Below are 12,934 nucleotides of genomic sequence, written 5' to 3'. Positions count from 1 at the left end.
GCCAGGGAGGGGCAGTGAGAGAGAGGGAGACACAGAATCTGAAAGAGATCCCAGATTCTGAGCTGTCAGCACAGAGCCTGACGTGGGGCTTAAACTCTGGAGTGGTGAGATCATGACCTAGGCTGAAGTCAGACACTAACCAACTGAGCCATCCCAGGACTCTGACATAATTTTTTTTTAAGGTTTCATACTAGCTGTTTTCATGGTCCTTACTAAGGACTGGACTGGGTTTATAGATAGTGGTTACTCACAGGTGCCCAATTTGATGTTTTATTATTTATTTATTTAATGTTTTATTTATTTTTGAGACAGAGACAGAGCATGAGAAGGGGAGTGGGGGGAGAGAGACAGGGAGACACAGAATCTGAAGCAGGCTCCAGGCTTTGAGTTGTCAGCAGAGAGCCCAATGTGGGGCTCGAACCTACAAATGTGAGATCATGACCGAGCCGAAGTCAGAGGTTTAGCTGACTGAGCCACCCAGGCACCCCCCAATTTGATGTTTTAAAGCTACAGCACATTAAACACCCCCCATACCCCAGATGTTAATTAAGTGTAAATGGCTGCTTCTATATGTACTTGTGTGTTCCCTTAAAAAAATTTCTTTTAATGTTTATTTTTGAGAAGGAGAGAGAGAGAGAGAGACAGAGACAGAGACAGAGCATGAGCGAGGGAGGAGAGAGCGAGAGAAGGAGACATGGAATCTGAAGCAGCCTTCAGCTCTGAGCTGATAGCACAGAGCCTGATGTGGGGCTTGAACCCATGGACTGTGAGATCATGACCTAAACTGAAGTTGGATGCTTAATCAACTGAGCCACCTAGGCACCTCTTCATTTTAAAATTAAAAAAAAAAAATTAAGTGTGTTCCATTTTAGAAAAGAACAAGTTTGAAAATATTTATAAAGGAAGATAGTGAACTTAAACCAAGTCTTGTGTGCTATTGTAGTGAGGAAAAAACATTCTGAATCTACCTAACCCTTTTCCCTTCTCATTTGTGACCTATGATGCTCTCTGGATGATTTAGCAAAGTGATAGACTATTCCCTGACTGCTGTGGCAGCTGTTCTTTTACTGTCACGCCTGTGTCATAATAACTGAATCACTTAAAAGAAGAAAAAATTGCTGCTACAAATAACCGAGATCAGAGGTCTCTTATCTGCCCATGTTTGCGAGTGGAAGGGGTGAGCAAGGGAGTATGTTCTTTAAACATGATACACTGGTACTATGAGGTACCTTGGCTACTTTTCAAGACATTGTGCAAGTCAAATGTGAGTTGGTGTCATTGCTGTGATACCACAGTGAAGTGTGGATTGCTTTTCACATCTTTGTCTTATCTGCAACAGCTCTGCCACCAAACATATTCAAAAGGGTGACCTCCTATCACTATGTCTCAGACTGGGTTTAATAGGCATGCATGCAGTACATTTCTCTGTGGGACCATCCTGGGTAAATCACAGCCCCTGGAACTGAGCCTAAATTATGCTTGTAACCCAAACCCCTGTCATCAACAGTTCTTGGCAGCATTTACTGGCCATGGAGGGCAGCTGAGAAAGTGGGTCCTGCGCCAGAGGGAATGTGGAGAAGTGGTGGACAGCGAGTGATGAAAAGTGGGAAGTGGGGAGCAACAGAGAGCAGAGGCTGATTAATGAGACACCAAGTTCAAATGAGGGCACAGCAAATCTAGGCCAGTTGTGATGAAGCTCCAAGAACTGAGGAAACCCAGCTAGGGCGGGTGGCGACCTTAGAGAGCCCGGCAGAAGTAAGGGTCAGGCCTGGAGGGTAAGAGTCAAGGCTCTGTGTCTGTAAACCACGGGAGGCAGCTCTGTCAAACCAAGGCTGTTGTGGGGAAGGTGGGTAGGGATGGCTCACAAGGACAGGGCAGCCCCAGGGTCTCGGGAACAGGAGCCAATGGATGATTCTTCACGGCAGTGTTGCAAGGACCAGTCCACTTTGATTGCTTTTGTTGCGTCACTCAAGATTAGAAGTCCAGGTCTTCATCCCTTCTCTGTTCAACACTATCCATTAGTGCTTATGGGCAGTGCTGCTCAGGCATTGATAAGGAATCAATGAAAAAACTGGCCCTTGTTCTCCTGGAACTGACATTCCAATGGGAAGGACAGAGAATAAGCAAGCAATCAAATGTAATGCCACATGGTGGTATTGGCCATCATGAAAACTCCAGCAGGGCAAGGTGATAAAGAGTGAGGGGGCGGGGAGGGGAGGGGTGCCGTGTTTTGATATGTGGTGAACTGTGGCTTCTCTGAAGAATGATCCCTGAATACAGATCTGGAAGAAGTACGGGAGTGAGCCCCATGGTATCTGGGAGTGGAGCATCTGATCGGCCCGCACTTGGCACCTCTCTACCAGTGACTCACGGTGGCCATTGACACTGTGCAATGGAGGGTGCATGGTTCCTAAAGAAAAACAGAATAGCATTTGCCAAAAGAAGGGGGCCTAGGAACTGAACAGATAGAAAATATGTCTATCCAGTTGAATTCTGCCTGTAAATGAAGAGAATGAATGAGAAGGAAAGATTTTTATCTTCCCAAGAGCTACGGACAGCATGAATGAGGTGGAAGGCGGGGCCCTTGGCAGTAACATGCCACCTGAGACTTCTGACTGAATTAGTCAGATTCCAGTGACTGATGCAGAAGGAGGGAGGGAGGAAGCAAGAGTGAGGTGAGACAGTCACGTGCTCAGGAGACCCCCAAGGACCAGTGCTCTGACTTCCCATTCTCCACGGCAGGGCCTGACCTCAGTCGCACAGTGGAAGTGACTTGTTCCTCTACCACCATGTGGAAAACCACAGCAAAACCATCAGTCCTCAGTGTCCTCAGAGAAGAGTGACCGGGCAGCCTGCACACAGCTGGGTATCGAGACCCTGGATGGGACTGGGATAGAGTTAGTGGTGGTCACTCTCCTGTGAGGCAGCTGTACCTCCAGGTGCAATTCCCCAAATAGGCCGTGTACTTCCAAACTCATGTACTTTTGCCCATACTAGCACCTCAGACTCTAGTGTCCTCTTTTCCCCATTTTTGCAGGCTTATGTTAAAAGTCATCTTTTCCAGAAAGGCTTATCTGTCCTCCCTCCTCAGCTAGTTACTGTGTGAACCATTCCTCCCCCATGGCCCCTGGCCTGTTGCACTTTTTCACTGAACCTTGGATCATACCTGGTTTTACCCGTCCCTCTTCTGGGTTACTCTGCATCAATCTTATTGAACTTTGCAAGGTCCCTTCCTTGTCCTAGGGCCTGGCACCGCAGAGCACATGGGTGACTGAGTGGCCTCTGGTCCGGCAATGTGGAGCCCTACTCACCATCTGGGGTTGAGATTGGGAAGGAGGTAACTCTGTAGGGATTTGTGATCCTAGGATCTTTGTTGATTTTGACTGGGCCCTCAGTTTCCCAAGTCCAGCAAGGCTCATGGTGGGCTGGTCACTGTTAGTTGTTCTGGAATAATTTCTTGTGATTTAGGAGCACATGAAGTTACCCAGCCTAGACTCTGTAGAGCTCAGAGAGCTGTTCCCCTGCTTGCTGCAGACCCCTCAGAACAACCCCATTTGGGAGAACACCAATGCAGTCAGGTTGGGCTTTGGTGATGAGGAAGGAGGAGTGTCTTTTAACTCTGCCAGAGACGGGGGTGTTGGCTTTAGCAAGGGAGGAAACGGATACAGGTGGATTTTGCGGGATGCAGTTTTGTCTTTTCTCTCTCCTTGGTAGCCATCTGGAGGGTCAACCCATTGACTCTCACCAAGCCAGGCTGGAGCTGAATGAGGAAGAATACTTTGACTTCTTTGTTCCACTCTGTGGGCCTGGCTTGTCTTAGAGTCAGTGCTTATTCATCAGAGACCTGGGATTTAGAACTCACATTTTGTCATTATGGGATCATGGGAGACAACAGTCATGTAGTCTGGCTAATCAGATACACCATGTGCAAAGCCAGCCTTGAGTCCAGGGGAGAGTTAACCCTGAGTCTCAGACTACTGTCCTGAACTGGCTGGAAAGCCATGCAGGGCCACCAAGCGGACCACAGAGACCGTGTGGGCAATGGGCCCAGAGGAGATGAGGGGCCAGGCCTGGCATCTGAGGAGCTATTCCCAAAACTGATCACAAAATAAGCAGAACATAAGAGGTGATTAAGATAAACGAAGACTCTTAAAAGAATATGTTGTCAGAAGGATACAAAAGGAAAGGGAAAGCATTAAACATGAAATATAACATAAAAATCAGGACTATAGCAAAGATTCAAAGTTTAAATACAGTTGATAAAACTAAAAAATTAGCGTACTATAAGTAGGGCTAAAAACATGAGCAAACTTAAGGTATGAGAAATAGAAGGTAATGGATAATGTGAAAAAAATTGATAGTTAATTTTAAATTGAAATTCTTACGGAAAATTTTTTTATTTTTCATTTTAAAAATATGTATTTATTTTGAGAGAGCACATGCACACGCAAGTGGGGGAGGGGCAGAGAGCTAGGGAGAGAGAGAGAGAGAGAATCCCAAAGCAGTACTGACAGCACAGAGCCAGCCCGACATGGGGATCCATCTCACAAACCGTGAGAGGAAATCAAGAGTCAGACGCTCAATCAACCTCAGCGCCCAGAAAAATATTTTTAAAAGGTTAAAATGCATTCAGAAGTAGAGAAAAAGCAGCAGCTAAAACATTTTATGACTATAAAAATGAAAAGAAGTATTAAATTAGAATAAAGATTAAATCCACAAAAGATAAAAATGTGAAGGTAAATGGGATTAAAAGTGGAAGTCCTGTGCTTTCACGTAAAAAGGCATAAATGATCACAACATAGGGTAAATGATAATTTAAGAAGAAAATTAAAATGGAAGGTCCAAAGGTAACAGCTTGGGGAGAGGTAAGTGAAGGAAGCAGCCGATGAGACAGCTACTAAGCTATTGGTGAGTTGGCTTCCTCCAGAGTTGTTTCTTTGTCAAGCCAGCCATGATGTCCAGGAGGCCAAGAATTGGCCCCACCTTGCTCAAGGAGCCTTTCAGGCCCACTTCATTAAACAGTGGCTTCTTAGTTCCTGGAAAGCTCGCCCAGCTGAGGTTGGTTTGGGGCGGGGGTTGTAATCCTCAGACTGCGGTCTAGTCCTGTGCAGCATATGTAATGACAAAGGGTTGATATAATCTTCAAATCTATTTTTTTATTTTTTTTTTTAAATTTATTTTTGAGAAACAGAGAGAGCGCGAGCAGGGGAGGGTCAGGGAGAGAGGGAGATACAGAATCCGAAGACAGCCTCCAGGTTCAGAGCTAGCTGTCAGCACAGAGCCTGACATCAAACCCATGAACCGTGAGATCATGACTTGAGCCAAAGCCAGACACTCAACCGACTGAGCCACCCAGGTGCCCCAAAGGGTTGATATAATCTTCAGACATTTGTGATAGCAAATAGCTGGCATCAGTAAGGGATTTTTTTTAAAGATTTAAAAAAATGTTTATTTATTTTTGAGAGAGAGAGGGAGAAAATCCCAAGCAGGCTCTATGCTGTCAGCACAGAACCCACGAATGGCTAGATCATGACCTGAGCTGAAATCAAGAGTTGGATGTTTAACTGACTGAGCCATCCAGGTGCCCCAGGAAGGGGTTATTAATGGACGTATGTCATAGCCACATGAAGGCTCACCATTAAACTATGACAAATGTTCTAGAAGAGTATTTATTGATAGAAGAAATATTTGAGATATTATGTGAAAAACATAATGAGCAGTATGAGCAGGGGAGGGGGTGAGAAGAGGAAGACACAGAATCCGAAGGAGGTTCCAGGCTCCAAGCTATCAGCACAGAGCCCAATGTGGGGCTTGAACTCACGAACCATGGGATCATGACCTGAGCCAAAGTCAGACGCTTATCCTACTGAGCCAACCTGGTGCCCCCAAAAAACATCGTATAGAACAATAGGTACTGTATAATTCTGGCTACTTAAAATATTCATATAGCATGTGAATAGTAAAAAGTATTTATTAGTATTATTACTATCATTATCTGGATAGTATAGATTGTTGGTGATTTAGAAAAAAATTTTGTGTGCTTGAGAGTTTCCTCTACAAGGAATTTATATTACATTTTGTGATCATTAGGGAAAAAACCCCCTAAAGGTTATTTAAAAAGAATAAGAGCCACAGGCAAGGCACATTCTCAGCTTCAGGAAGATATCTATACTGACCTTTGTGTGAGGGAAGAAAGCTCTGCACCTTGTCTTTCCCCATTCCCATCTGCCCAGCCCATTATCAGAACTAACTCCTGGGTCAAAAGTTACGATTCCAGAAAAGATAATTTATCAAGATAATGTAAACAAAAGTATGTTTTCCGTTACATATGTATTTGGTCTATACAAACTTCATATTTAATAATCTTTGTTAGAGAATGAATAGGTGATCATTCAACCTATAAAAATACAACTTAATATTTCTTCAGCGTTTACCACATGCTAAGCACTTCATGTGCATAATGCATGGAGGGATTTGAACCCGGGAGTGTGGAGTCTGTGATTTACCCACTACATTGTACTGTATACGATACGGCTCCTGCTGTCAAGGATGAAGAGAGAAGTAGAAGTTAAGAGCAAGGCATACTCGAATTTAAATGAAGGGAATTCGGTCCAGGGTTTTGCCAAAGGGGAGTGAAGCAGAATTGTGTATGACTCGGCGGGGGGTGTGTGTGTGATGCAGCCCACTGGGGTATAGGAAGAAAATTCTTCGGATGATTCTGATATCCTAAAAGGACAACAGGCAGCAGCTAAATAAAGGGCATGATTTGAAACCCAAATATAAATATAGGCACAATCTCTAAAGTTCTTTGTTTTTGGATGAGCTTAACTGGGTTTAACTGGACATAAATATATGATGTGACTGAAATTAGACAACTCTTGGATACTTGGAACTTGGAGTTCTTTCTGTTGCCAGTTCACTGGATAGCCTGTGTGCCCAGTGTAGGCTCCTCTTCGTGAGGGACAACCAATGACAGTATCATCACATCTGATGAAACACAGACAAAATCATTGAACTATCAACTTGATAGTGATTGGCTAACATCTCAAGAGCTGATATACACTGAAGAAGACTTTTATCCCTGACATCTGCTATTAATAACAGCAGAGAGTTCACTGGGAGTGGCAAAGGTAATAAATCATGGGAGCAAAATGAGTTTTGTGCCTCCTACACTGTTTTGTTAGTGAACACCACTGGCAAGATCCCTGCCTTCCTGGAGTTTATGTTCTAGATGGGGAGGACAGGTGACAAGCAAGAAGAACCAAGGAAATATAGAGTGTGTTGCGTGGCAACGTATGCTAAGGAGAAAAATAAAGCAGGGGGAGGGTGGGAAGAATTGGGGAAAAGTTTTTAAATTTTTAGCTAGGATGGCCAAGCAAGGCCTCGGTGAGAAGGAACTGTTTGAAGACCTATTTGGAGGAAACAAGGGAATGTACCATGTGGCTCTCTGGGGAAGAGCATAACACACACACACACACACACACACACACACACACACGCACGCATGCACACACACGCACACACAGACACAGGCATGCACAATGCGAGCGCTAACACCGTCAGGTGGGAATGTGCCCAGAAAGGTGAAGACGAGGAGGTCAGTTGACTGGACAAGGAAAGGAAAGGAGATGGAGCAGGAGAAGAGGGGGTGCAAAAGTGTGGGCAGATCCTTGCAGCCACATTAAAGGACTTTGGCTTTTCTTGCCATCGAGATGGAAGTGCACCGGCGGGGGGTGGGGGGGGTGCGAGCCAGGAAGTGACATGAGCTGGCTCATGTGTCTTTCAGGCAGGATTGTTAGGGCTGCTGTGTTGATAATTCATTGTAGGGAGGAAGGGCAGTAGCAGGAATACGGGTTGGAAGGCCTGGAGCACTTTTCCAGATGAGGGACGTGGGTGGCTTGGGCCGAGGTAGAGGCCTGGGGCAGGGGCTGCGAGTTGGATGTGCTGTGATGGCAGACTCAGCGGGGCTTCCTGACACACGAGCTGCAAGCTGTGAGAGTGAGGCTGGGGGTAAGTACACATCACGTGTACAGAAAAGCACGCTGTGGGTCAATGGTTAAAAGTTTTTCTTTTAATGTTTATTTATTTTGGGAGACAGAGCACAAGCAGGAAAGAGGCAGAGAGAGGGAGAGAGAGAGAGAATCCCAAGCAGATTCCATGCTGTTGGCACAGAACCCATCCGACACAGGGCTTGGTCTCACAGACTGTGAGGTGATGGCCTGAGCTGAAATCTAGAGTCTGGCGCTTAACCCACTGAGCCACCCAGGCCCCCCTCTGGGTAAAAGCTCTTACTGATAGGGACAGGGGATGAAAAAGTGTGGAGGCCACAGGAATAGACAGAGGAGGAGGTCTCTGAGGAGACAGAGACCACTCAGGGGAGGACAAGCAGCGCTGGACTTGGTTGGGCCCTGAAGAACAGGTAGGGTTCAGACAGACAGGAGGGCCTGTCTGGGTGGGGGCACTGTGGGTGCTCGATGGAAGGGAGGCGGCTCTGCTCAGGCTCGTCCTGAGGGTCAGTCTGCCTGGAGCCCTGCGTGCAGGCAGTAGCAGTAGGACTGAAGAGTGAAATGGCAGGAGGAGGCCAGCCTGTCCCACCCTTGAACTCCAGAGCAGTTTGGACTTACTTCAAGCAGTGGTGGTAGCGGGGGTGGGTGGTGACTGGGAATATTTGACTGGGAGAGTGAGTGATACGAGTTTGTGTCAACAATTTGCCCCTCTAATAAGCTCTGAATGAGTGCCTCTGGTTAATCAATGAATAAATGTTAGCTCAGTGGCCAGAATGATTTATTTACTAAATAGGACCTTGTCAATGAGTAATTATATATCTGTCTATGTATAGTGTTATACACCTATTGATTTATAGATATAGCATAGATAGTATAGTTATGACACTATTATAGATTATACTAGATAATACAATTATATAGATAGATGTGTGTATCTATCAATGAGAATGATTCAGTTGGCCCAAGTGTTTGCTAGATAGTACAAATAACTTTTTTCTGATGACACAGTTGAATTTTAAAAAGTTTTATCTCTATTTTAAAAAGTAGTTAAGTTTGGGGCACCTGGGTGGCCCAGTCGGTTAAGCCTCCGATTTCGACTCAGGTTTGTGAGTCTGAGCCCCACGTTCGTCGCTGTCTCTCTCTGCCCCTCCCCTCCTTGTGCATGTGCGCGCGCTCTCTCTCAAAAGTAAGCAAACATTAAAAACAAGCTAAAGAGTAGTTAAGATACTTTGGAGAATGTTACTTAACTGGTGTTCCCGCCGCGGTGTGACTGCCAGGTCTTGCCTGCACGCTTCCGGCCCTGCGCCGCCTGCCATTCCCGGTGCTGCTCAAGTGCCCCAGGCATAAACAGGATGGCGGAAATACCCTTTTCCCTGTCTGTGTTTGGAAGACAGTTTCTTTCATGCCAGGAGAACTATTTTGGGAGGATGATTCATGTCACATTTTGGCCTCATTACAGTTTAAGTTGTAAATGGTGCTGGTTTGCCTGGAGGTGTAAACATAAATTTTATCCTTATATGCATATGCGAAAAACTGAAAAAGCGTTTTTTGTTCTTGAGTTCCGTTTCAGGCTATAAACAGGGAGGTTAACAAGATATTTATCAAAATTCTAATTTTGTCTTATTAAAAGCATGCTTCCAAAGGAATACAGTTATGGCCGTGCCTCCATTCTCCTTTCTCAAACACAGGCGGAGAAGTCGAAGCACCTAATGTCTGATTGTTACAAGCAGACAGTTCTGTAAAATAAATAAACACTGGGCTTTCTCTTATGAAATAGTGTGAAAAATGAGAGCAGGTGTTAAATTACTGTCTGTAGTGATAAGTAACAGGAGGTACAAGTATATGCAAATTTATGTAGGTGCAGGTGATAAAATAAGGTGAAGCTATTCTGGTTAGTCAGATTTGCTTTTTGGTAAATATGGTGCTATTTAAAGGGTATGGCAAACTATTTATTCAGTAGCTTAAATGCATGATGGCAATAGAAATGAGAAATATGTAACACCTGAGGTGTTTTTTTTTAATGTTTATTCTTGAGAGAGTGAGAGAAAGGGAGAGAGAGAGACAGAGGTGCTTAACCAATGGAGGCACCCAGGTGCCTCAACACCTAAGTTTATCATGCCTTGCACACAAGAGTATCTTAAAAGTGTTTATAGATTTCTCTCCAAATAAATTTTGGCAGGAAAAAATGGGTTTGGAATATGTGGCTAGATTTTTCTTTGATTTTCAAGGAATTTCATATCCTACCTCAAAATTTGAAAATTGACAAAATTTTTTTTTGAAATCACAGTAGTGAAAACAATATAAAGGTATGACAGTGAATTTATTGTTTTTAGTTTGTTTTTGTTTTTGTTTTGCTCTAAGCCTATTTTGATGGCCAAGTTTTTTTTGGATACAATGGCAACCTTTCTGAGCCACTGGCAGAATCCCGTCCCCTCCTGCTTTAGCCATGTGCTTTAAAAAATTATTTTCTCATTCAGCTGTGGGTTCCTGCTATTCATTTGGACCTCACTCATGCCATTTAAGGAGATTTATGAATCTTTAAGTAAGATTCCTCAATTAACAATTAACCAAATGCATTGGGAGCTCTTTTTGATTCTAAAGTGGTGATTTGAAAAATATTCATGATTCGAGGGTGCTTAAGCAGGTTTGCCAGTTCAATTAAATCCAGCTTCAGGCAGAATCTGGCCTTGATTCACTCATTCTGTTAGAATCTTCCAGCTGTGACAAGTGACATCTACTTTTCTTATCTTGAAATGATCTTTTAATTATTTTTATTTATTTTTTAATCTTGACACTACCTTTTTTCTTCCCTTGGTTATCCAGTGTCTGTTTGTTAACTCGCACTTTCAGAAATTTAAATTTAGTGGGGCCTGAGCACTTACGTTAAAAAACAAAACAAAAGCAGCCAGAAAGCTGTCCAGGTGATTCTGATGTTCCAAAAGGACAACAGGCAGCACCTACATAAAGGGCAGGATTTGAAACCCAAATATAAATAGAGGCACATTCTCTAAAGTTCCTTGCTTTTGGAGGCTGTTCACTGGGTTTATCGGAGGTATATAAATGGAATGACTGAAATTAGACAGCTCTTAAAATGTCAGTTACATGTCGCTCTAGTTCACGGTTCCCCTTCTGTCTTCTCAGCCATCATGTATGTCATGGGAGCACTTGGACCGGCAGTGGGATATTTATTAGGTGGACTTCTCATTGGTTTTTATGTCGATCCCAGAAATCCTGTTAACCTTGATCAGAATGACCCTCGTTTCATTGGAAACTGGTAAGAATTGTTTACTAAATTTTTCATTTCACTTATTACTAATGATAATTCAAGTTGTGGTAACCCTTGTAGTTAAATTTCCCCCTTGGGAATATGAAAACCAGCTAAAAGTCCTCTAGGAAGGGGTGGAAGGCAGGATAGTTAGTCCTCCAGAGATATCCATGTCCTGATCCCCAGAGCCTATGAATGTGTTGGCTTACATGGCCAAAACCACTCTGCAGATGTGATTAAGTTAGGGATCTTGAGATAGAGAGGTTATCCTGATGACAGGAATGGGCCCCGTATAATCACAGGGGTCCCTGTAAAGGAAAGAGGGAGGCAGGTGGGTCAGAGTGAGAGAAGATATGGTGATTGAAGCAGAGGTTGGAGCCACATTCTTTGGAAATGGAGGAAGGTTCTATGAGCCAAGGAACACACTCAGACTCTAGAAGCTAGGAAACCCAAGGAAATAGATTTTTTTCCCCCTGGAACCTCTGGAAGGAATGCAGCCTTGTCAACCCACTTAAGACTTCTGATCTCCAGGACTGTAAGATACCACGTGTATGGTGTTTTAAGTCATTAAGTGTGGGGTGGTTATAGCAGCAATGGGAAACTAACACTCAGGGCTTGAGAACATTGACTCAATCCACCTTCTTTAGGGTTGAGGCATTTTTTGCTATAAACAGAGTGAGGAGGAGAAGGTGTCTGTGTTGGGGCTTTCCTGTGTTCTAGTTTTCATTGTCTTTCTTTGCCTTTTAAAAAATATTTTCCTCCCACTTCCTTATTATATCTGTTTCTGCTTTGTCAGCCCTCTCTGACCGCCCCAAACTCCAGCCCCCCCTTTTCCATTGTCACACTGTTAGTGAATCTTTTCACTCAGTAATTGTTTTTCCAAGGAGTGCTGGAGATTTAGCTGTTCTCTCACTTGCTAGCCCTTAATTGTCTTGCTAAATAAGTACTTTTGAGGACTTAGAACGCGAACTCCAACTTTGGATGTTAGGTTATTTATGCACATAGCCAGGACTATGTTTGAGTTCTTCGTGGTCCTCAACTTGCACACAGGTTATTTCTTCATGATAGCAAGCACTAACCAAAAAGAATTCATTTAACATGGATTAGTAATAGGTATACACTGATAAATGTTCCTTTTATAATAAAGAGAATATTAGTTCATTATAAGAAATTAGTGTCAACTAATTACTTTCAAAAGAATTTCTTAGAGCATTTGTGTTATCTATGCATTTCATTTTAATATAATCTCATAACTCTGAAGTACATGGCAATAATGCTCAATGCTATGTATTTTTCAAAGCAATTAAGACATATCAGTTAAGTTACATAATACTTCTCTTTTATAAGTAATGCTCTTTGAAGATGAATGTGCTAAGATCTAGATGAGCTTGGGCTTGTAGAATTTTTAAATCATACAAAAGGAAGTCCCCTGGTCAGTAGTAGGGGAATAACACAGGAGTTTTAAGTTCTTAACCAATAGTGAAATTTTTGGTCTCAACTACTGTTTTCTTTGCAGTTCTGAAATAAATCAGAGTAAGGATTTTTTTTTTAATTCTCAGAAAAGTGGATTGTTAAAATATGTTTATGAACATTCACTGTATATTTTGTGTTCTATATAAATGTCCATGAAAAGAGCATGTCAATAAACGGAACACCTAGAGGG

General features: G+C 43.3%; 1 protein-coding gene across 1 annotated transcript in view; it reads left to right on the top strand.

The window, feature by feature from the left end:
- SLCO5A1 (solute carrier organic anion transporter family member 5A1) overlaps positions 1-12,934 on the top strand; it is a 136,370-nt gene that overhangs the window by 48,030 nt on the left and 75,406 nt on the right. The window contains exon 3 of the mRNA XM_029923235.1: positions 11,148-11,280. Coding sequence (XP_029779095.1) covers positions 11,148-11,280 — 133 coding nt within the window. The remainder of the gene's footprint in view (positions 1-11,147; positions 11,281-12,934) is intronic.

The sequence above is a fragment of the Suricata suricatta genome, chromosome 15, assembly GCF_006229205.1.
Source record: "Suricata suricatta isolate VVHF042 chromosome 15, meerkat_22Aug2017_6uvM2_HiC, whole genome shotgun sequence".
Taxonomy (NCBI): Eukaryota; Metazoa; Chordata; class Mammalia; order Carnivora; family Herpestidae; genus Suricata; species Suricata suricatta.
Note: the sequence above shows the minus strand (reverse complement) of the source record. Positions and strands in the feature narration are given on the sequence as shown.